Source organism: Acomys russatus, chromosome 8, assembly GCF_903995435.1.
Source record: "Acomys russatus chromosome 8, mAcoRus1.1, whole genome shotgun sequence".
Lineage (NCBI taxonomy): Eukaryota > Metazoa > Chordata > Mammalia > Rodentia > Muridae > Acomys > Acomys russatus.
Genome location: NC_067144.1, coordinates 14,814,871 through 14,839,380, shown reverse-complemented (window position 1 = coordinate 14,839,380; position 24,510 = coordinate 14,814,871). Strand labels below are relative to the sequence as shown.

At 38.6% G+C, this 24,510-nt stretch overlaps 1 protein-coding gene across 4 annotated transcripts in view; it reads left to right on the top strand.

Annotated features, from left to right (window-relative positions):
• The window catches only part of Atp13a3 (ATPase 13A3), a 77,109-nt gene that overhangs the window by 25,618 nt on the left and 26,981 nt on the right, over nucleotides 1–24,510 (top strand). For 3 of the 4 annotated variants that reach the window (XM_051150819.1, XM_051150815.1, XM_051150816.1), the window contains 19 exons: nucleotides 604–777; nucleotides 1,696–1,878; nucleotides 2,202–2,272; nucleotides 3,949–4,029; nucleotides 5,755–5,824; nucleotides 7,250–7,384; nucleotides 8,897–8,969; nucleotides 9,897–10,028; nucleotides 11,086–11,265; nucleotides 11,379–11,536; nucleotides 12,450–12,638; nucleotides 13,299–13,360; nucleotides 16,902–17,052; nucleotides 17,610–17,726; nucleotides 18,577–18,594; nucleotides 18,688–18,841; nucleotides 18,934–19,054; nucleotides 22,328–22,452; nucleotides 24,256–24,431. In XM_051150819.1, coding sequence (XP_051006776.1) covers nucleotides 604–777; nucleotides 1,696–1,878; nucleotides 2,202–2,272; nucleotides 3,949–4,029; nucleotides 5,755–5,824; nucleotides 7,250–7,384; nucleotides 8,897–8,969; nucleotides 9,897–10,028; nucleotides 11,086–11,265; nucleotides 11,379–11,536; nucleotides 12,450–12,638; nucleotides 13,299–13,360; nucleotides 16,902–17,052; nucleotides 17,610–17,726; nucleotides 18,577–18,594; nucleotides 18,688–18,841; nucleotides 18,934–19,054; nucleotides 22,328–22,452; nucleotides 24,256–24,431 — 2,370 coding nt within the window. The remainder of the gene's footprint in view (nucleotides 1–603; nucleotides 778–1,695; nucleotides 1,879–2,201; nucleotides 2,273–3,948; nucleotides 4,030–5,754; nucleotides 5,825–7,249; nucleotides 7,385–8,896; nucleotides 8,970–9,896; nucleotides 10,029–11,085; nucleotides 11,266–11,378; nucleotides 11,537–12,449; nucleotides 12,639–13,298; nucleotides 13,361–16,901; nucleotides 17,053–17,609; nucleotides 17,727–18,576; nucleotides 18,595–18,687; nucleotides 18,842–18,933; nucleotides 19,055–22,327; nucleotides 22,453–24,255; nucleotides 24,432–24,510) is intronic. The other variant, XM_051150818.1, reaches the window with a different exon arrangement.

Sequence of the window (24,510 nt, the reverse complement as noted above, 5' to 3'; positions counted from 1 at the left end):
TTTAAAAATGAAATGATAAAAATTACAAGGAATGGGACTAGAGAGTTGGCTTGGTGGGTGCCTAAGAGCCTCAGCTGCTCTTCTAGCGGACCCAGGCTTGATTCTCAGCACCACATAGAGGCTTACAACCATCTGTAACTCCATTTCCAGGGTCGCCCATTGCCTATTTCTGGTCTTAGGACACTATACACATACAGCATATAGCAGACACGTAGGCAAGCACCGTGTGTGTGTGTGTGTGTGTGTGTGTGTGTGTGTGTGAGAGAGAGAGAGAGACACACACACACACACACACAAATATATACACATATAAATATGTATATTACTATGTATCTTGGAAGCAAGGCCTTATTTGCTCATTAATCATATATATGTGTGTGTATATATATGTGTGTATATATACTGTGCTAGTAGCAAAGAATTTATTAGACATAAATACAAAACAAATTTTACTTATTAAATCTAAAATTGGTATAGTGAACTTACTGAAAATAACTTTTAGGTAAATTATCAGTTGCAAAAATAGTACATAGCTTGGAAACAAGTTTTAGTTTGTCTGCTTTATCATTTGCTCATTATCGTGTGATTGCCATTACTGTGCAGGAGATTCATGGCTATCACTTATGCCGCTGGAAGCTTGCCATGGTTTCTGTAGGAGTGATTTGTACTGGTGGTTTTCTCCTCCTCCTTCTCTACTGGATGCCTGAGTGGCGAGTGAAAGCCACGTGTATTAGAGCTGCAGTTAAAGACTGTGAAGTGGTGCTCCTCAGGACAACTGTAAGTGCATGCATGTATTTACTAGTAGCTGATTATTCAAAGAGTGAAATAGTGTGTAAACTGTTCAGAGTAAGTCCCTGGGGCTTTATTGGTAGGACACAGTGAGGAATGTTGAGTGCTTCTCAAGTATGGCTTTGACGGGAATACTGTTCCAATGATTAGGATAAAAGGAGTCTTTTTAAAAATTTATTTATTTATTTTTATGTATACAGTGCTCTTCCTGCATGTACACCTGCAGGCCAGAAGAGGGCATCAAATCACATTATAGATGGTTGTGAGCCACCATGTAGTTGCTGGGAATTGAACTCGGGACCAGTGAAAAAGCAGCCAGTGCTCTTAACCTCTGAGCCATCTGTCCAGCCCCAAGATTTATTTATTTATTATGTATTGTTATATATTTATTATGTATTTATGTATGGGAATTGAACTTTGAACCTTGGAAGAATGGGCAGCACTCTTAATTTCTGAGCCACCTCTCCAGCCTGATAAAAGGAGTCGTAAAGCTGATGAGGTTAGCCTCTTATAGCTCTTCACATCCAGGGTAATAAAGATGCCTTAATTGTCTTTTAAGCCCTTTAGGACTATAGTCCAGACGCCTTATTGCCTAGGCCAGCTATTGACTGTGATGTCGTATCTTTAGCAATTTGTTGAGAACCTTAACTGGAAGCACTTTTTAAGAGGCTGTAATATTAACTGTTCGGTATATATGTAAGTAAATTAGGGAATTGTGAACTTTTATGCAATCTATTGATAGTTATATTGATAAAGTCTGTCAACGTTGAAATTTTTCATGCTAAGTAGGAAATAATACTTTCTCAGCAAGAGAACTTGTAAAATTTGTAAATAATAGGGTTTACATGAAAATATAGGCAGTTTAATATGCACACCTTAACTTGATCTTTCTCCCTTCCTTCTAAGGATGAATTTAGAACGTGGTTTTGTGCAAAAGTCCACTTTCTTCCTCTGGGAAATCAACCGAATTTGAATGCAAAATCTTTAGCTAATAAGGTTTCTAATGGCCATGCTGTTCATTTAACGGAGAATCTGACTGAAGAAAATAAATGCGAGCTAAATAAATATTCACAGACCCAGTCACAGCAGGTACTGTGGTGGAGTGTCAAAGCTTCTTTGAAAAACTGCATTTAATATTCTACATTATTAAAGATACATTATAATTTTACATTTGCAGTTACTGCTAGCGATAAAATTATATGCTTTGTAAAATATCTGTGTCACTAAACAAAACTTGAGGGGTTTATGGCTTTTTTGTTGTTGTTTTTCTCTCATATACTACATCCTGACCACAGTTTCCTTTCCCTCCTCTCCTCCCAAAACTTTAGGATTAATAGAAACAGTTTATTGTTTTGACATGTTATAAGAGGTGACAATAAGCCTTTTGATGTAGTATTTTCTGTGTTCTACAGATGCGTTATTTTACCCACCATAGCGTAAGATATTTCTGGAATGATGCCATTCACAATTTTGATTTCTTAAAGTAAGTATCTTTCTTTCTTTCGTGTGTTATAAATATCTTGTAAATGCTTTAGTAGTAAAAGAGGTTATATTCTAATGGTAACAAAAGCAAGGAGACTTATTTCATTATTCACTTATTAACAACTCTAGTTTTATTTGAAGTTCTATTAACCCTTTTAAAGTGAGTATCACCTGCAACTTGTACCTTGGAATTTTTTTTTGCATAAAATGTAGAAGAAAACTAAATGTAGGGGTGCATGCCTGTGACCTCAGCAGTTGGGAGGCTGGGGTGTATGGAGAATAACTTGAGTGTACTTTACAGCTTAGCTTTTCAAGTCGGCCTTGTGTTGTTATTTTGTTTTACTTTGATTTTGGTGTGCACTAGGCTGAACATCCTAAGCAGTGACTCTACCACTGAGCCCACTCCCTAGTCCCCATGCTGTTCTCTAGAGCATCTGAATTATTTCTTCCTTTGTTGATAGTCCCATTTAGTTGTATTTAAAGAATCATGTACCATGTATTCAGAAAATTTAACTGTCTTGATGAGAAATGACACCAGCAAATGTATTATCTTTGGATAGGACAAATTGGAGTAATCCCTTACTTGTGTTATTTATGTGTGTAGAGATCAAAGTTATATAAATACTATAGTTAGATTTTATTTATAAGTTGAGGTCTTGCTATTTTTCTCAATTTGTATCTAGTTTCCTGTCTTAGCCTCCTAAGGAGTCTGTTTTGCTCTTATTCACTATTTTAAACATTTAATATTATTGCATTAGAAAGCCTGAGAAGTTTATAAGTCCTAACAGTAAAATCAAAAATCAAAAATATTTAATTTGATACCTGGAATGCTTACCTGGAATACTGAAGAATGTTCTGGAATAGGCCTGATGATTTTCTCAGGCCTGGTTCTAAAGTTGAACTATTGCTTTAAGAAAAAATTCCAGTGTCCTGCAGACTTGTTAAATGCTTTGTTGCTAGTCCCTCTTGTTGCTGCATTCTGGAGAAGTCATCAGCTCAGGTGGGGAGAATGTCTTACATACTTTTGTGTGAACTTACCATAATGATGTAACAAATTTTAGAGCTTAGCTTTCCTATATGTAAATGTAGAGAATAAGTTTGTTTCTCTGCTTTAGAGTTGTTTGGCTGGTATCAGTTAAAATAAGCGTAATTATGACATTTGGGGGAGAAAGCAGATATGTTAGTTGGACCATAGTTGGGATTGTTCTGGGTTCCAGACGCTTATGACAGTAAATTCTCTACTTTAAAACTAGGTATGTAGTAGTTTGAGAAAACACTTACATTGGTGTATTGTGAAAGAAAATGAATAGGATTTCTGAATTTAAAGCCTAAAAGATGATAAAAATAAAGTAAGTCTTTAGTTTGGAATTCTCATTAGTTACAAGTTATCTTGTTTTATTAGTTGATTGACTCAAGCTTTGGAAATGAAAAGATAATGCTACTTTATATGTTTATTTATATATGCAGTAGATAACGTAGTTGTGTTTTGAGACTTAAAACTTTTAATTGTTTCATATTAAGAATTTGAGATTTTAAAAGTCTCACAGGTTGTTTTTTTTGTTGTTAAGAACTTGTAAGGAAGTTACAGTTTTAAAAGCAGGCAAATAGCAAAATGAGACATTAATAAATTTGGATATTTTAAACTTTGTTTAAAGTAAAAACTTTGGATTTATTTAGGGGACTGGATGAAGGTGTTTCTTGTACATCAATTTATGAAAAGCATAGTGCAGGACTGACAAAGGGGATGCATGCTTACAGGTAACTTTATCCAACCCAAGTAGATCTAATCCCTAAATCCAGCATATGTAACGGAGGCACTTAAATACTACATTCTGTTAGTTATGTACTTACTGATATTTTGAGCAAAACTCCTTCAGTTTAAGAATTATTAAAAAAAAAAAAAAGTTAAAGCTAATATCCCTTAAATTTTTACTATTTCATCAATTCTAAGATGCAAATTTCCTCACATTTTCCTGTCTCTGAAGTTGGGATGTGTTGTGTAGTGGGTGGAGTGTCATTCTAAGTCATGTGTAAGATAATGGTGCATTCTGTGAACTAGTAGCACCTTAGATTTTCTGAAACGGGAACTTTAAGCATGAACTGGGATTTCCCACATGAAACTATAAACTGGGAGCCATATTTTTTTTTTGCTGATACCTGTTAAAGTATAAAAATATGCCTGGTGTGGTGGTATACACCTTCAATCTTAGCACTCTGGAGGCAGAGGCAGGTGGATCTCTTGAGTTCGAGGCCAGCCTGGTCTACAGCGTGGGTTCCAGGACAGCCAGGGCTACACAGAGAAACCCTGTCTTGAAATAAACAAAGTGACAAAATGCCAATGTATTGCATACTTCAAAGATAAGTGTCTTCTAGTTGAATTGGGAATTTTTGTACTATTGTGACATGTTTTTCAGTGTTTGAACAAGAAAAATCAGTCTTAACACCTTACAAAAGGCTGCAATTAGAATATATCTAAAGTACTATTTCAAGAGATTAAAATGGCTAACCTATGTGCTTTAGAGGGAGCAGAGCTAGGGTGGAATTCAAGGCCTTGCTGGGGTAGGCAAACACACTACACTGAGCTCTGTACATCCACAGGCCCTGATAACACCGCCCCCCCCCCACACCTTTTATTTTGACAAGGCCTCAGGTAGCTAACCCTGAGCTCACTCACTGCGTGCCAAGGGTGGATGTCATAGAACTCCTGCATTTGTTTCCCACGTCCTGGGCTTCGAGGAAAGCATCACAGCACACTCGGTTTATGCAGTTCTTTGGGACGGAAGCCAGGGCCCTGTTCATGGTTGGTAACTACTCTGACTGGAGCAGCAACTTTAAGAAAGTGTTTTCTAAAAGCTTTGTAGTGTGCAGTATTTTGAAATGAACTTTCTTAGTAAAATATTCTTGCTAGAAAAAAGTAGGGTAAGATCAGCAAATGTATTTAATTTCTTACAAAAGTTAGTTGTAACTTAACTCTTAATAAAATTTGTTTTGTTTTGTTTGGGTCTGGAGAAGATGTCTCAGTGGTTAAGACAGCCTACCCATAACAGGACTTCCATGGGTGTTATTGACTAGTAAGAAAGATACCTGCCACATGTAAAAATGGGAGTCAAAATGAAGTAAACTGCCAAAAGCTTGGTTACCATAATTGACTTCTTTGATTTAAATAGCCTTTTAATTTAATTTAATTTTTCTTATTTTGTTTCTTGAGACAGGATTTCTCTGTGTATTCCTGGCTGTCCTGGAACTCACTCTATACTAAGCTATCCTTGAACTCAGATCCAGCTGCCTCTCCCTCCTGAGTGCTGAGATTAATGGTTTGCACCACCATGACCCAGCAACTTTTTATCTTTTAAAGTAGAGAATTTTAGTCATGGAATGTGGGATTTTAAAACATGAGTCTAAGAATGGTTGGCTTTAACCATATCTAGCAATTCTTTTTCCAGATCATGCTATTAATACAGTTATTGTGTTTTTTTGTCATAGAAAATTGCTTTATGGAGTAAATGAAATTGCTGTGAAAGTGCCTTCTGTTTTTAAGCTTTTAATTAAAGAGGTAAGACTGTTTTATATCAATCAACAGTAGAGTCATCAGTTTCAGAAGGGTCATGTTTAAGAAGATATGCTTGGCTTTCCTGTTCCTTTGCTTCATATTTTACTTGGAAATAAAAGTTCTTGTCTGGTAGGAAAGGTAGAAGCATGAAACTTTTTTAAAATGTAGATTTCTTTTTTGTGTCTCACATCTAAGTCTTACAAGTGTGTGTAACACCTTGCTCCTTTCTTCACACAGTCCTAGTACTGGGCATTTGACTTTAAACAATTGTACTGAAAGGCAGCATGTTAGTTCATGCAGTGAGGATTCATTTGTAAGTGCCTTAGTGAATAAAGGATTATAAATATGTAAAGGAAGTTGGTGAGTAAGTGCCAAGTAGAAAGGCTTGCCCATCTTTGTTGAGGTTTTTGGCTAGAAATAAAAGTTGTATTGGGTGGGTACTTTACTAGAAACACGATTGTTTTCCATCAGTGGACATTTGATGCTCCCAGTAAGCATAGTTTAGTGTATGATTAAGACATTAGGGGCTGGGCATGGTGACGCCCACCTTTGAGCCCAGCACTAGGGAGGCAGAGGCAGATCACTGAGACGCCAACCTGGTGTACTAAGAGAGTGCAGGACAGTCAAGCCTATACCAAAAAACACGTCTCGAAAAACCCATACTTTATTAAACAGTCATCTTTGATTTTGTTTTTTGCTTTTTCCAAGACAGGATTTCTCTGTGTAGCCTTGGCTGTCCTGGACTCCTTTGTAGATCAGGCTAGCCTAGAATTTAGAGATCTGCATGTCCATGCTGGGATTACAGGCATCTACCACCATCACCCACCCTGATTTTTTTTCCCTACCTGCTATTCCTATTATAAGTAAAGTCGGAACAATTTAATCTCATTTGGGTTTGAAGTAAATTGGTACTATATACATGAAAGTGCTTTGAAAAGCTCAAAAGCAGCAGTTGAAAGATTTATTTAAAATTAAATTCTGAGACGTTTCCTTTGAGACAGCAAAGTAGTTTCCCCTTTATCACATATTTATGTTTTTATATGTCAACAGACTTTTGAAAAGTAAATTTTTCTATTGAGTTCATTAAAAGTAAGCATTTGCTTTGTTTGATTAAAAGTTTTCTGTTTTAGCTCAGAGCACAGCATTTAGTACAAGTAAATTTACTTTAATGAAGTACAATGCAGAACAGCTAAATCCCTACAGGTTAGCTTCTTCTCGTTGAATCTGCGTTTGGGTTTGGTATGAATCTAAACAACTTAAGCTTATTGGCCCACATTTAGCATTTAATGGGAAGGAAAAATTCAGAGCTCATCCTTTAGTTACCTGACTTCTGTGAACTGGTGGGGAGTCCATGTGTCTGCACCTCCTACTTCATTTTTGACTGTTAGTAATAGCTTTCTTTCTTTTTTGTTTTTGTTTTTTTTTTAGGTTCTTAACCCATTTTACATTTTCCAACTGTTCAGTGTTATCCTGTGGAGCATTGACGAATACTATTACTATGCTCTAGCCATTGTGATTATGTCCATAGTGTCCATTATAAGCTCACTATACTCCATTAGAAAGGTAAGTCAGGAGTTATTACATAGGTCACGGATATGTTTGATTTTTAAATAACATGCAAGGTTTATAGAAAGAACAGTGCTTGGTTTAAAGTAGACTTAATGTTGTTTACTTAAGCAAACACAAACTTCCCTTTTGTTTGTTTATTTGAGACAAAGCTTTGGGTTGACTTTAACCAATCCTACTGCTTTGCTTGGCCTTTTAACATTTTGTTTTGTTTTAATGTGTACTGATATTGTGCCTGCATTCATGTCAGTGCACCCCATGTAGGCCAGGTTCCTGTGAAGGCCAGAAGAGATTATTGGATTCCTTGGGATAGAGCCGCTATGGTTGCGAGCCGCTGTGTGGGTGCTATGAATCAAACCCAGGCTCTTCTGAAAGAGTAGACTGTTCTTAACCATTGACCTCTGTCTTCAGCCCTGGCCTTTTTTGGGGGGTGCGGTAAGAGAATCAGTGTTATTTACTTTTTGGGGTACTAGAGTTTTTCTTTTTGGTTTCTCTGTGTAGCCTTGGATGACCTGGAACCCTCTTTGTAGACTAGGCTGGCCTCAAACTCACAGAGATCCGCCTGCCTCTGCCTCCCACCATTCCCGGCTGAGGTTCTGGAGTTTGAACCTGAGCCTTTACATATATATGTTCACTGAGCTGTACTCTGAAACATGGTTTTTAGAGTCAAATTGTCACATGGTTATTGAGAATCTATAGGCATTTGCTTATCAAAGACTGAAGTGCTAAAAGGATGTAGTGTTTGTTGTTCAAGGCTGCCTCATTTAAATGCTTGTTGTTGTTGAGTAAAACAGTAACTTTAGAATCTCTGATTTGCGGGGGGGGGGGGGGCGGCGCTTTCATGGATGTGTTCACGTGTCAATGAGTCCAGTTGTGCCTGGAGCCCAGGTTGATCCACTTCAGCTGGCCAGCTTGCTCTAGGAATCCCGTCTTTGTCTCTGGAATTATAGGCCGGCTGTGATGCCCATTTGGCTTTCACATGGGCGCTCAGATCTGAACTTTACCATCTTAGTTAGAGTGTCTGTTGCTATGAAGAGACACCATGACCACAGCAACTCTTATAAAACAACTCTTATAAAGAGAAACATTTAATTAGGGCTGGCTTACAGTTCAGAGGTTTAGTCCAGTGTCATGGCGGGAAGCATGGTGACATGCAGCAGCCATGGTGCTGGAGGGGTAGCTGGGAGCTCTATATCTGGATCAACAGCAGCAGGAAGAGTGTGACTGCGGGCCTGACTTGAGCTTCTGAAACGTGAAAGCCCACCCCCAGTGACACACTTCCTCCAGCAAGGCCACATCTCCTAATATGCCACTCCCCATTGGTCTATGGAGCTATTTTTATTCAAACCACCACAAATAGCAAGTGCTGAGTTATCTCCGGTCCCTCAGCTGTGTACCTTTTATATAGGCACAGTAATAAACAGTGATCACAGTAATTGAGCTTTTCTCTTCTCTTCCTTTTTATATTGAGGTACAGATTTGTATTTATTTTTTCTTTCTTTCTTTCAGCAATATGTTATGTTACATGACATGGTGGCGACTCATAGTACTGTAAGAGTTTCAGTTTGTAGAGTAAATGAAGGTAAGTACTTGAGATGAAGGATAATAGAGTAAGTGATCACAAATGTCCAGTTGAATGCTCATATATAAAAGATCATTTTGTGTGTGTATATATGCATATTATTTTTTAAAATCGGATTTATTTAAAAGTATGTTTGCATAGTAAGGCATATATATATGGAGATCAGAAGACAACCCATGGGAATAACTTCTCTTTCTGCCACATGGGTCCTGGCATTAAACTAAGATATTAAAGTTTGGTGACAGCCACCTTTACTCTGCGCCACCTCACCAGCCCTATCACCACCATTACTTCTTTTTAATTCATTCTTGCTTCTTATTAGAAAATAACACATCTAGATTCCTGAATTTGTGGCTGGTTTGTTCTTTTATATAAAATTGTATCATTTTGTACAATTTAGAAGCACTCTGCTAAGCTCTAGGGAAATATGAATTCATTTTGCCAGCTTGAACAGAATTTCCCTGTGGATTCATTCTTGTATTTTAAGGTAGCTGATAGTCAAAGTTGGTGATTGACAGGAATATGGAAGTATGATGAGGACTTACTGTCAACTTTGCTTATTCAGCATACTGTCAGGAGACAAGCCAGCTGACATATCTCAGTGCTGGTGCCCATGGAGGCCAGAAGAGGGCGCCAGGTCCCTGGGAGCTGGTTTTACCTCCAGGTTGGCACTGAGAATTGAACCCAGGTCGCCTGGAGAAACAGCTAGTGCTCTTAACTGCTGAGCCATCTCTTTAGCATTTATGCTAATTTGTTAATGTATAGTTGAGTTTGTTGAGACTATCCATGAGATGCAGTTTTGTTCTTAACCTCACTGTATCAATTCTTACTGAGAACAAGAGAGTTTTAGATAGGTCATTTGTTTATTTGCTGTGTTTTTATTACAAATTAAAGAACAATTTCTTCTAACTTTTTTTTTTTAATCAGAAATAGAAGAGATCTTTTCTACAGATCTTGTACCAGGAGATGTCATGATCATTCCATTAAATGGGACAGTCATGCCTTGTGATGCAGTTCTTATTAATGGTACTTGCATTGTAAATGAAAGCATGTTAACAGGTAAATGCAATCAGCAATAAATATAATGCTTATTGTTTATAATGGTATTAGTAATAAGTAGTTTACATTTTTCAAGAACATATTTCTATCATTTTCCCATAAATGTGGTGGGTAGTGATTTTGTGTGTGTGAGTAGACTACATTCTGAGATGAAAACTAATTTTTCCATATTCCTGGACCTGCTTCTTGCCACTTCTTAGACATGGGGAAATGGTTTACAATAAGGGAAGAGGGAAGAAATCCTTTGCCTACAGAGATTACATGTTAATTGGGAAGAAGTAGACTGTATGGTAACTCTGCTGGGAATTCACAGTATAGAAATGGATCTTTCTGCTTTTTAAATTGTAAAAATTTTTTTAGTATTATCATAGTTTGACTAGAAATTATTTTCTACATAATATATTTGAGGCTTAAAACACACTGTCATATGTATTTTCATCACTCTTGTCTTTGAAAAAATGGGACTGCTATAAAGAATTAAATTAAAGAACCTCATACTGCTCACTTTTCCTTCTTCCTTGTCCTAATTTTCTGTGTTACTGTGGTGTGTGTCTGTGTATCTTTCTCTATAGTGGTGGCTAAAGACATCATGACATCACTGGGTACAGAAAGTAAGAGTACTATTAGTTCTGTTCTTTATTTTTTCAAGACAGGGTTTCTCTATGTAGCCTTGGTTGTTTTGGACCCGCTGGCCTCGAACTCACCTTGATCCACTTGCCTCTGCCTCCCAAGTACTGAGTTTAAAGGTGTGTGCCAAGTCTGGCTAGTTCTTAAGGATGTATTCTTTGATCTTTGAAATCATTTGAAGGTCAATGAAAACAGTGTTCAAATAGTGGCAGACATTGATGAATTATGACTCAGTCACTCTCTGGAATCACTGTGGAAAACACCTTTATTTCTCAGTGAATCAATTGATGGAAGAAAAAGATGATTACACTATGTTGTCCATATATAGAGCAGTTATTAACTACTTTTAATAATTGAAATATTTTACTATTTCAATATTTATTTGACATTGATTTCTACTCTTTCCTTTAAAATTATATTTTCCTAATAGGAGAAAGTGTTCCAGTGACAAAGACTAATTTGCCAAATCCTTCAGTGGATGTAAAAGGAATTGGGGAGGAGTTATACAGTCCAGAGACGCATAAGCGACACACTTTGTTTTGTGGGACGACTGTTATTCAGACCCGTTTCTACACTGGAGAACTTGTGAAAGCCATAGTAGTTAGAACAGGTAGATAAAATCGCTTTTGAATTTGAAACCCAACTGATGTTTACAAAGGGATCGTGGTGGGGGGTAAGTTCTTATAAAAACATGAGTGATTTTTCCCTTTAATTTTTTGAAAGGATTTAGTACTTCCAAAGGACAACTTGTTCGCTCTATATTATATCCCAAGCCAACTGACTTTAAGCTCTATAGAGACGCCTACTTGTTTCTGTTGTGTCTTGTGGTGGTGGCTGGCATTGGCTTTATCTACACCATCATCAACAGCATTTTAAATAAGGTACGTAACTTCTGATAGCTTTGGTCCTTAATTATTTCATATGTGGTGAAGTTAATTTTAATTCTGAAGAAAACTATGACACTAGTATTTCATATATTAGAAAACAAAAATATATTGGGTGGGCTAGGCAGGGAAGTTGGAAGTTCTAGGCAAGCTTGGGCTATAGCAAGACTCCATCTCCTAGCACTCAGGAGGCAGAGGCAGGTGGGTCTCTGAGTTCGAGTCTACAAAGCGAGTCCAGGATGGCCAAGGTAACATAGAGAAACCCTGTCTTGAAAAAACAACAAAACAAAACAAGACTCCATTGCAACAGCAAAACATAAAACAATCATAAAACGTTTTCACCACAGCATACAGTTCTTCAGCTTTTTCTTATTTGTGGGATACACTAAAATAATATATACATTAATAACTTGTTTTTGTTTATTTATTTATTATTATTGTCCCTTTCCTAACTCTGCATCTTAGGCACTGGGATTATTAAAATTATGCTAAAACACTTAATTGAAGGTTCATGTAAGAGGCCATGTTCATCATTTTTTCTAGGTTTTGTGAAAACTTGCCTAGGTGCTTGTGAATTAAACACTATCAGATAAGACTTGTTCAACTTGATTGGAAGGTCGTCATGAAGAGCCCAACCTGCTACAATGGGACAAGCTCTTTGTGTCCCTTACCTGACATTCTGTTAATTACCATTAGATCCTCATTGAATCTTCTGTTTGTAAAGAATTTCCACCCCCTTTCCAGCATTGGAGTTTGAACCTAGGGCATCAAACATGCAAGCATTTATATGTCTTTTATAAAATCTGAAGAAAAAATTATATCAGTGATAGATGAATGTATATATTTACAAAATACAAAAAGTATTTATTGAATATTGGAAGTTTGACATTTATTTTTATGTTAATTGTAGAAAGAAGTTCAGGAAATAATTATTAAGTCTCTTGATATCATTACAATTACTGTGCCACCTGCACTTCCTGCTGCCATGACTGCTGGGATTGTATATGCTCAGAGAAGACTGAAAAAAGTTGGAATTTTCTGTATTAGTCCCCAGAGGATAAATATCTGTGGGCAGCTGAATCTTGTTTGCTTTGACAAGGTTGGTTTGGTTTCCTAATCACCACTGTGTTACTTTTACATATTTATGTTTACATTTCCTTTATGGATTAATTTAGCCTTTTTTTTAATATTTCTGTAGTTATCCTCTTTTCTAGTTATTTACATATGCATCGTTTGAAGTATTTTTCTCCTTTCCCTCTCCTTCTCCCCTTGAAATGAGTTTTCACTATACAGTCCTGGGTCTTAGAATTCATTTGTGTAGACTAGGCAGGCCTCTGCCCTCTTGGGATTAAAGGCATGTTGTACTACCATGCCTGACCCCCTTTCTCAGCTTCTATTTATTTGTTAAATCTGTGTGGTGTTTTGCTTGCATCTTTGTTTATACAGCACGTGCCCACAGTCTAGAAGAGGGCCCTACCATTACCTTTCACCAGTATAGACACTGCTTGTTGGTTGACTTTGCTTAAATATAGTCAATACAAGTAGATGCCTTCTTGTACTTGGAGGGAGCCATAGTTCAAGTACTGTTCTGTGTAGTTTCTCACTGTAGCCATGTCCTTAGTAGTCTATGTGACTCCTTTCTTTCAGGCTCCGTGGCTCACCATTGTGCATATGTAGTATAGTTTTACTGATTTGGTTCTTTGCATTTTGTTTTTCTAAGGTATTGTCCTTACTTTGTGCATGTGTACTTTTTATTTAGACTGGAACTCTTACCGAAGATGGTTTAGATCTGTGGGGAATTCAGCGAGTGGAAAATACCAGGTAAATATTAGCTAAATTTTATAGATTATTAGTCTAGTTTATTTTTAACCTGTTAGCATATTCAGCATTCTAACACAATAGGCAACTGTGTATCTACCCCCAGCAGTAACAGTTCTGTATAAAATCTCTGGGCTGTGTGCACGCGCACATGTGTGTGTGTGTGTGTGTGTGTGTGCGCGCGCACGCACGTACATGCCTACGCCTGTGGGGGCATTCAAGAGTGTGCTTGTAGTCAAAGCCCCAAGTGTTTGTTTTTTAAATAGACAAAGATTCTTTATGTGATCCTGGCTGTCCTGGAACTTGCTGTGTAGATCAGGCTGATCTTTAACTCATAGAGATCCTCCTGCCTCTGCTGGGATTAAAGGATTAAAGGCACGTGCCACTACTCTTGGTCTGGAAGTTGGAATGTTTCTGTGAAATGTTGCCGTAGTCCTTGGGATATAGATCATAGAGTGTTAAAGCAGGGTTATGTGGTAATTTAATTTTTTTGGTTTTGAGAAACCTTCATACTTGTTTTCGTAGTGGCTCAGCATAAGGGTTCTTTTTTCTCCACATCTTCACCGGCATTGGCTGTTTGTTTTGTTGGTGGTAGCAATTCTGACTGGGTATAAGCTGGTATCTCAAACATAGTTTTAATTTGCATTCCTTGCTGCCTACAGGTAAACACTTTTTCAAGTATTTATTGGCGAGATGGCCTGTATTTTTTTCTATTGATAAAGTGATTTGGTATTTTGGTGTTGAATTTTTGCAGATATTTTTATGTTCTAGATCTTATTAACCCTCTATCTGAAGTAATTGGCAAAGATCTGCTCCCATTGTCTAGGGCGTTCCTTATTCTGCTGACAGCTTCCTTTGCTGTGCGGAAGCTTCTTAATTTCATGTAATCCCCTTTTCCAGTTTTTGGGTTTATATCTTGTGTTTTTGGGATACTTTAAAGAACGTCTGTCTCTGCATGTATCTTAAAGTGGTTTGCTTATGTTTTCCTCTAGTACTTTTACAAGGTCTGCTCTTCTATTAGTCGTGTGCATCCTGAGTTGGCTTTTGTGGAGGCTGTGGGATGGAGGAAGAGTTTTACTCCTCTACATGTAGACATTGGTTTCCCAGCACCATATGTCGTTTCCCCACTTTTTAGTTTAATATTTCTGGCCCCTTTATTCATCCTCATACTGCTTCAGTGGAGACTCCGAGCGCTGCGGTGAGAGTAGAGAGAGTGGGCATCTGTGGTTTGTTCCAGATTTTAGAGAAAATGTTATTTCCCTAAGTGTGTTGCGTTGAGGCGTGTTCCTTCCATTCCGGTTTCTTTGTAGCTTTTGTCTTGAAGGATGTTGAACTTTGTTAAGAGCCTTTTATATATACATTGAGATGGTGTGACTTTTCTAATTAAGTATATTTATTTGCTGTATTGCCTTGTCTCACCCCTGAAACCACCTTGGCGTCATGTACGTAATTTTAATGTGTGGGACGTTGGTGGTGGGGTGGTGATAGAAGTACCATGTCACCTAAGCTGGCCTCTAACTCATTGTGTAGCTGAGAGTAGCTGTGCCCTCCTCTCCTCCTGCCTCCATTTTTTAGGAGCTGGGATCTCAAGCATGTGCCACACCCAGCTGTTCTGACTCATAGGCTGAGCACTCCACTTTTCCTGACACATTACTGCTGCTGAGAAGTCCCATTCGGCTCTAGTAATCTTAATCGCAGCACTCAGGAGGCAGGCGGATTGATATGAGTTCAAGCCCAGCTGGTCTACAGAGGGAGTCCAGGACAGCCAAGGAAACACAGAGAAACCCTGTCTCCAAACAAACAAACAAGAATCCTAACAAACAAACAAATTTTTTAAAGACATATTTACCCTGAACTCTAGTTTCACTGTCTTCTTTTTATGTTTCCTAGGCATGTAGGTCAGTAGTAGAATGCTTGACTAGCACGCACAGGGCCACCACTGACCTACGTTCTCTGCATTCATTTGCTGCTCGAGGCCAAGGATTCCTCGGTGTGCAGCTTCTGGTGCATTTCAGCCTCTTCTTTTTGATTATTTCCTTCTTCCTTATGCGTTGTTTTCTTTCCATCTGGAAATCCTTAGTGAATCCTTGTTTCTTTCTAGATCTTCCTATGATGTGTTCTGAGAGGAGTAATATTTTTATTGTTATTTGTCTATTTTTATTAAACATTTAAAATTTTACATACACCTTTATATTATTACAAGAAGTAATAATTTTATGTGTGGTGCATGTGTGCAAATGTGTCCGCCCTACCCTGCACATGCAACGAACAGAACATAGGAGGTCTTCTCTATTGCTTCCTACCCTACTGCCTTGAGACAGGGTCTCTCCCTGTACCAGAAGATCACTGCTTTGGTTAGGCTGGCTGGTCATCCCTCTATTGGGATGGATGCAGCCCCCTCCCCCATATGTGTGAGTGTGGGTGCTGGTGTTCTTAGCTCCTGAGGTATCTCTCTATCCCTCCTAATTCTAGTTTTAAAACGTGCCCCCCCCCCCTGGACATTTTTTCCAATTGTCATTTTATTTCAGGTTTATAGAGTTCTGTCTTTATTGATATCTGCACACTCTCCTGATGAATTGTTTCCTAATGTGTTTTCAGATTACAGGGTCATCATTGGTTGGATGTTTGTATTATACTCTTGTGGCTGAGTTTATGGATGCTGTCTTGTAGAGATTGTGACTTTGCTTAGTCAAAAAGCACTGGTGGTTTTCATGTTACCAAATAAGCTTGACTAATGTTTTATAATTTGGGGATTTTGGACCAGACAGTAGCAGATACTCACATCCAAAATTTATTCTGTATAGTATAGCAATTCAGATATTTTACAGAGGAAACTAAATCTCCTATGTTTCTGTCCTTGCTCTGCTAACTTGGGCTGTGTAACTTACAGAAAACTACTCGGCTACTGTACTTCAGTTGCCTTATCTGGAGTGGGGACAATAACCTTCCTGGGCTGGAGATATAGCTCATCTGCCTCATATTTGTGTGTGGTGCATGTTTAAGTGATTTCAGTATCCAGACTCTGGAGTGAACAAATTAAAGCAAATGAAATGAGTCTGTGTGCAACCGTTCGTAGTTGGTGCCTGGTACATAATACAAACGAAACAGCTTGCCAAGTGGGCTATTTTCATTTAGTTAGTTGTTTTGTAGCACAGGTATGTGTTGATTGTGTTGCTGAGGATCAGATTCAGGATGAGATAGCAGTCTCTTAACTGTTCTACTCTTGTAGACTGAACTCCTGATCCTTTTGCCTCTGTCTCTTTTGTCCCTGTATCACTGAACCTAGCTTAAAGCATTTATTTACAGATATGGTTTCATCTATTTTACTGTAAATAAAATACATTTTTCAAGTTCAAGTCTGACCTTGAACTCCTGTCTCTAGCTCCTAAGTGATGGGATTACAAGTAATCACCACCCAGCCCAGCTTAATCCCTCACCCCCCCCCCTTTTTTTTTTTTTAAGTACAAACCTTTAAAGGCATGTTAGGATGCTGGCTTTGGTCTAGAGGCTTTTGGACCTAATTCAGTGTGTATTCTCTGTTTAGATTTCTTTTACCAGAAGACAATGTTTGCAGTGAGATGATGGTAAAATCTCAATTTGTTGCTTGCATGGCTACTTGTCATTCACTTACAAAAATTGAAGGAGTTCTTTCTGGTGACCCACTAGATTTGAAAATGTTTGAAGCCATTGGATGGGTAAGTTCAACCTTTTCTCTTTTTAATTTAAATTTTATTTTGTAAACTTTATGTGCTTTGGTGTTTTGCTTGCATGTATGTCTGGGTGTGAGATTGTATCCCTGGAGCTGTCATGTGGGTACTAGCAGTTGAACCCAGGTCCTCTGGAAGAGCGACCAGTGTTCTTAGCCTGCTGAACCACCTCTACAGACCCAAATACAACCTTTTTGTATTTGAAAACAAGGTTTTGGGTAGCCTAGGCCTACCTTAAACACAGCTGTCTTGCTAGGATATCCTGCCTTTACCTCCTCCTGAGTCTTGAGCCCTTATATGTGGTGCTAGGCTGTATCTTCATCAGTGGCTTTTCCAGCCCCGACACGGTGCCAAGCCTCAGCTGCTCTCCCTGACCCCATTCATGCCTTCAAAACCAGTACCACTTAAACGATTCAGACACATTGCCAATTCTGGGTGTCATCACAAGATGCAGCCTTGTTACCCTGGACCATAGCGTTTTTTAATGGTCCACTTAAAAATGAAATGAATGTGGAATTTTGTGATGTGTTATGTTTTCCTTTTAGATTCTGGAAGAAGCAACTGAAGAAGAAACAGCACTTCACAACCGAATCATGCCCACTGTGGTTCGTCCTTCCAAACAGCTGCTTCCTGAGTCAACAACTGCAGGAAACCAAGAAATGGTATGATGTCACTCAGTTCTGGCAAGCATGGTGGCTGCTCGCTACCAGCTCTAGTTTGGAACTATCTCTGGAAGAGGAAGTCGGCTGTTTCATTTTACTCTCATGCAGTTACAGTTATTTTAACTGAGTTTTATCAGAAAGGTTACCCTGATGTGCTAAGGCATTCTCTGTAATGTTGAAATTCAATTCTCAGAGCCCTTATGTTCCTTTGCCATTTACACATGTGATAGTTAATCTTTTTAGTATGCATCTGTTTCCTAGAATTGCATACAAAGAATGAATATACATACAATCTTATAGTTTTACTTTTAAATAACCTTTTTAGCATTCCTCTCATTTATTTTAGCTTCTTTCTTTTTTGTTTTGTTTTTTTGTTTTGTTTTGGTTTGGTTTGGTTTGGTTTGGTTTGGTTTTTTGAGACAAGGTTCCTCTGTGTAGCCTTGGCTGTCCTGGACTCGTTTGTAGACCAAGCTGGCCTCGAACTCCCAAGATCCACCTGCCTCTGCCTCCTGAGTGCTGGTATTAAAGGCATGCGCCACCACACCCAGCTTATCATAACTTTTAATGTGCCTATATTTTATGATTCAAATATAATTGAAAGTGTTTGGACACCATTTCCCACCCTCCTCTGCTAGGAATTGAGCTATGGTCCTTATGCATTCTGGCCTGATGGTCACACCATGGAGCCCACCTTGGCAGTACACCTTTTTCTTGGGAGGAGCTATAGCGGGACTCTTAGGTTCTGACCTAAACAGCCGAATTTGTTTGATGCTTTCTAAGTGTGTTTTCAAGATGTTGTAGTTTTTCTAGCTGGTATATATTAATCTGTTCTTTATTCTCTTGTCTTTAGGAGCTGTTTGAACTTCCAGTAAGTGAAGAATGCTTTCTTTTTAGATAAGTACATTTGCTTTTATTCTTAAAGAATAATAAATCTTTTGTGTGCATTTTTGAAATTAAATAGGCTATTTATGAGATAGGAATTGTTCGCCAGTTCCCATTTTCTTCTGCTTTACAACGGATGAGTGTGGTTGCAAGGGTCCTAGGCGATAAGAAAATGGATGCGTACATGAAGGGAGCCCCTGAGGTCATTGCCAGTCTGTGTAAACCTGAGACAGGTAAGGAAATAAGTAGGCTCCGGGTAAAGTTCTGATATGTATATGAACTTACAGTAGCAATTCTAACATTAAATTTTTTTTTATTTTAAAAGTTCCAGTTGATTTTGAGAAGGTTTTAGAAGACTATACCAAACAAGGCTTCCGTGTAATTGCTCTTGCACACAGAAAATTGGAGTCGAAACTGACATGGCATAAAGTACAGCATATTAACAGGTAAGGCTCGGGCAACATTCCCATAGGTCTCAGTAATGCATCACTTACTCCCTATAAGTCATGTACAGCTATGGCATGTGATCGTATATTATTAAAGGTTGAATGTGTGAGGTGTTTATATTGTTGCTTTGTTTTAGGTAAAACTATGATCTCTCCCCCACCCCCCACCCCCCCCCCCCCATCTTATATTGCCAGTTCCTCTGTATCCTGGCCATCCCGGAATTTGCTGTGTAGACCAGACTGGCCTGGAACTCCCAGTGCTGGGATTAAATTCTGTGCTACCCCACCTCACTCTCTCTTTCTTTTTTCTTTTCTTTTCTTTTCCTTCCTTCCTTTCTTTCTTTCTTTCTTTTTTTCTTTCTTTCTTTCTTTCTTTCTTTCCTGTGTTTTATGTTCCTGAAATAATTGTTTGCTTTTTTAAAAGAAGTGTAGAAGTACTACATTTTTCTGATTTTTAAATTATGTGTAGTCTGTGTGTGAATTTGTGGATATGAATGTAGGGCCCATGGACTCCAGAAGTCAGTGAGTGATCCCTTGAGCTGGAGTTACAGGTGGTGACCGCCTGTTGTAGGTGCTGGGAGCTGAATTTGGGTCCCCTGTGAGGAATGGGGCTATGTGCTCTTCACCACTGAACCATGTCCTAGGAATAGTCAGCTGTTCTGTTTATTTTCCCTAAAAGATACCACCCTGGGGCTGGAGAGATGGCTCAGAGGTTATGCACTGTCTGTTCTTCCAAAGGTCATGAGTTCAATTCCCAGCAACCACATGGTGGCTCGCAGCCATCTGGTGCTGTATACATAATAAATAAATTAAAAAAAAAAAAAAAGTACCACCCAATGGGAAACAAATACAAAGTTGGCCGGTGAACTGTTAACCTGCTAGTGTTCTCACTCCCCTCCCCCCCATTTTTCTCTGCCCTTTGTCAAACGATATTACTGATAATGGCTTTAAATTTGACTTAGTTTCTTTTCTATGATAAAGCTCTCTGACAAAAGCAACTTAAGGAAGAAAGGGGTCATTTGAGCTCATAGCTCAAGTACAGCCATTATTGTGGGGCAGTCAAGGCAGTGGGAGCCTGAAGCATCCAGTCTCATCACAGTTAGGAAACAAAAGTGTGAACAGGTGCTGCTGTTCTGTCTTCTCTTTTCTATGTCTGTGGTCCAGGATCCCAGCCAGAGGATGGTGCCACCTGCAATGGTGGGTCTTCCCACCTCAGCGTAATCAACAAAACAATCCCCTCAGGCGTGCTCAGAGTCTTGCCTTCCAGACAAGCTGACAGTTGTTACCAACCACCACACCTTTCTGATTCTCGCTGCTATAACTGATAATGCTGTGCTTAGTATTTTGTAAGCAGACAAGAATATTTTTTGTCCTGAAACTTCTGCCTGATCTGTACATGAGTATATTTTTGAAAAACAAGAACTAGAACTAGCATGCTGGGGATATGGGTCAGAAGGTAAGAATACTGGCTTGGTTTTGGTTCCTAGCACCTCTGTGGCGGTTTACAACCATCCATAACCTCAGTACCATGGGATCCAACATACTTGTCTGTCTTCTGTGGGCACCAGGGACACCACAGTCATACATGAAGGTAAAACACACACATACAAAAACCCAGTGACCTGATAAACACATACCACATTGAAAACTACAGGTATGTCCTAATTCCCACACAGGGCAGGTTAGTCTTTTCTTTCTTTATAATGTCACCTTTGGTCATTGGACCCTTAAAGACTAATTGTTCAGTTACCTATAGTTATGCCTATAGCCTGCCATATTGAGAGAGCTCTTCGTGTCCTTGAATAGGCTGCTTTGGCCAGATCACTTTATCCCTCACTGTTAGCTTCATTTTCTTCCTTTTCCTAGTAGGAACAGATTGCTACCATTTCTTATAATTTAAGCCTCTACATTTTAAGATTGTACAATTCATTAGAGTACAGGATGTCCATGGCATTTGGCATTCATAAGATCTTGAATTAAGAAGTCAGCTGAACTCAGCATGAGAGCCTAATACAGAACTGATTCAGTGCTACTAACCTAGTAGTTTCCCATTGCTACAGCCATTATGAACACAGATTTCAAGAGACCTTTCTTTTCCCTGTAATATCTTTACCATTTGTTATGAATTAAGTATTTCAAAGATGTTTAGGTTTCAGGCACCTTTATTGTCGAATTTGTCCGTGCTGTATGTGTGCTTGGGTCTCCACGTTTGTAGGCTAGAAGTCAGTGGTAAATATTTTCCTCTATCACTCTGCACTTTGAGTTTTGAGTGAACTCTCACTGAACCTGGAACTCACCAGTTTACCAGTGCTGGCTGGCTAGCAAGCTTTCGGGGTCTTGCTGTCTCTGCTTCCTCAACACTAGGATTGCAGCTGTGCACTACAACCCTCACTCGCTCAGCACGCCCCTGGGTGAGCTATTCCCCCGCCTCTGTTGTTGACTAATCACTTGGTGATTTTACATCTGAATTTTTAGTTTGTAACTTAAGGCTTTCTTTTCCATTTGATTAAAACTATTTCTATGGGAGAGTTTGGCAGTTTAAGAGTTAGTAGAAATGTGGCTGTCACTGAGCAGACTTTGTCACCACGGTGATGCTGAAGTATGCTTTTGAAATTTCTGTTAGAAAAATGTCTTTATATTTGACCTGAGGACTTTAATATTGTGGGTATGTCAGTTTCTCAATTATTGAAGGAGCAACCTTCTGAGGATTCTTGCTTGTCACTAAAGACACATGTATATACTGAGTGGACCTTATTATAGTGCTAAGGTTATTTTTATCATTTTGCTAAGATAAAGAATTGTATTTTATAGAATTGATTAAGTCTTAATGAGTCCATTATAGGTATATCTAGTATATACACTTCTACTGTGCCCTGCCACCTAACATTTAAATTAGGCTGGTGAATGTTTTCAAAGATAAACATTTTCAGATTATCTTTGTATTTTGTCAAGTTAACTTTCATTGCAATATATCAAAACATTGCTTGGAAATTGTTTTCTAAGATTTAGGTTTTTGGATATAGTGAACTGGTAAGTATACATATGGTTCATTCAGTATATGAATGTTTTACTTTATTATTATTTTGTTTTGGATTTGGGCAGGTGTTGTCTTGGTTTTTTGGATTTTGAGACAGAGTTTCTCTGTGTAGCCTACCTCTCCCTCCCAAGTGCTGTTATTACAGGTGTACACCACCACACCCAATGGATATTTTAAATTGCTCTGTCAATCTTTTGTCTGAACTAAACCATTATGTGTTAACTCTTTTTCTTCAGAGATGCCATTGAAAACAACATGGATTTTATGGGATTGATTATAATGCAGAACAAACTAAAGCAGGAAACCCCTGCAGTACTTGAAGATTTGCATAAAGCCAACATTCGAACTGTCATGGTCACAGGTGAGTGTGACTAGAGCTCATGTTGTCTAATATTGAGGGATGGTCACTTATAAAGGCTGTTGAAGAGCAGGTGTGTTCAGTCTGTTCAGCAATCCACGGAGGGGGTGTGGGGTTGGCAGCGAATGTAAAGCAGGCGTGCTCAAAGTTCCAACCATTTTACATATATACATACATATTCACACACGGGGTGCACGGAGCAAAGCTCTACAACTTTTTTTTTCTCCCACAACTTTATATATCCCAGCAAAACCTTTCAAGCAGTACAAAAATCACAATGTGGTTTCATTGTTTTAAGTGAATGATTATATGTAGAAAAACATGTTCCCCAGTCCCTTCACATGATTAAATGTTTTATGTATTAGTGAGTAAAAAGCCACATATATTTATAACTAAGGACCTTGTTATAGATTGACAAAGTATAAGCAAGCAAGGTCATTTTCTCAGCCAGCTTCTCTTACTAGGAGGCTACAATTTGCAGTTACATAGATCTTTAAACTGTATCAGGAAGCTGAAGGCAAAAGTGGGTACAAGAAGTCAGTCACCACCTTGATCACCAGTGCAACTCCAGCAAGAGAGAGACATGTCAGCCAGTGCCAGCCAGGTGGCTGCTGCTCTTGTTTCTGACCACAAAGCCCTGGCTCAGCTACCCAGAGTGCGCCTTTCTGAACTTCACATTGACCCCTAAGGTTTTCTACGGCAGAGTCATTAACAAGATACTTTAACCTAAGGATCTTTTTCACTAAATTAATTCTCTCTGAGGATAGTGGTCATTGCTAATAATCTACATTTCTGATTTCTTCCTGAGGGTTGTGGGTGAATTGCTAATCTGCCCCAGCCATAATGCTTGAAAAAGATCAAGCACTTTTATTGTAAGTGCCAATGATACTGCCCAGCGAGGCCTGGAAGCCCCCTTAGAGTTTTCGTACAACGATAGATTAGGAGGGATGTGGTGACTGCAGGGCAGCCAGCAGAGCAATGCTCCATGACAGCATGGAGTCCTCGGGACACATCGTCCTCACAGTTCTGCCCCTCTGAGGCAGGCCCATCATGCGTGTGCTAACCAGAGGACCCTGTTCATGAGTTCTAAAGTGGTTTTGCTGTTCCTCCTGCATGGCTGACAGCAATCCTCGCTGTGATTTATTTTATTTTTTTAAAGACAAGGTTTCTCTGTGTAGCCTTGGCTCTCCTGCTTCTGCCTCCTGAGTGCTGGAATTAAAAGCCACCACAGCCTAGCCCCTCGCTCTGATTTCTAACAAAATCTGTTCATATACAGTAGTGAAGAAGAAACTAACCCTATTCTGTACCTTTTTGTTCTTTTTCCTGTTCCACATGTTGTGCCATGCCTTCTATGAATTCTCTGTGTTTCTTAGCTGTGATATAAAATTCCTGAAGAATAAGTGCATGCCTTTCTTGTTTTGGGGATTGTTTACAATTCTTAATAATGATATATATATATATATATATATATATATATATATATATATATATATATATATATATATATATATATATATATATATTGATTACCAGGTGTTTGTTAGAATTAGGTGAGAAATTTTATCAATTACATTTCATTTCTGTACTATGTGGAAGCCAGAAAAATCTCCTGCGAGAGTCAGTTCTCTCCTTCCATGCAGGTGGTGGTAGCAAAGCCGCTTTCCCTGCTGAGCCGTCCTGTGTGGCCCCTCCTCAGCATCATTCTGTTCTGCCAGCCATGGGAACTGCAGTAGAAGCCTGTGCTTGTCCCATACACCCATATTTCTCTTTCAGCCTTAATGTGTTTAAAATATTTTGGAAAAATAGGTGACAACATGTTGACGGCTGTGTCTGTGGCCAGAGACTGTGGAATGATTCTACCTCAGGATAAGGTCATCATTGCTGAAGCATTACCTCCAAAGGATGGGAAAGTTGCCAAGATCAATTGGCACTATACAGACTCCCTGACACAGGGTAACGAATCATCAGCAATTGACTCAGAGGTAATATTCATATTGTATTTTTAAGTTCACTTATTTGAATTTAGTCTGGAAAAAAAAAGATGGTACACAAATATCCAAT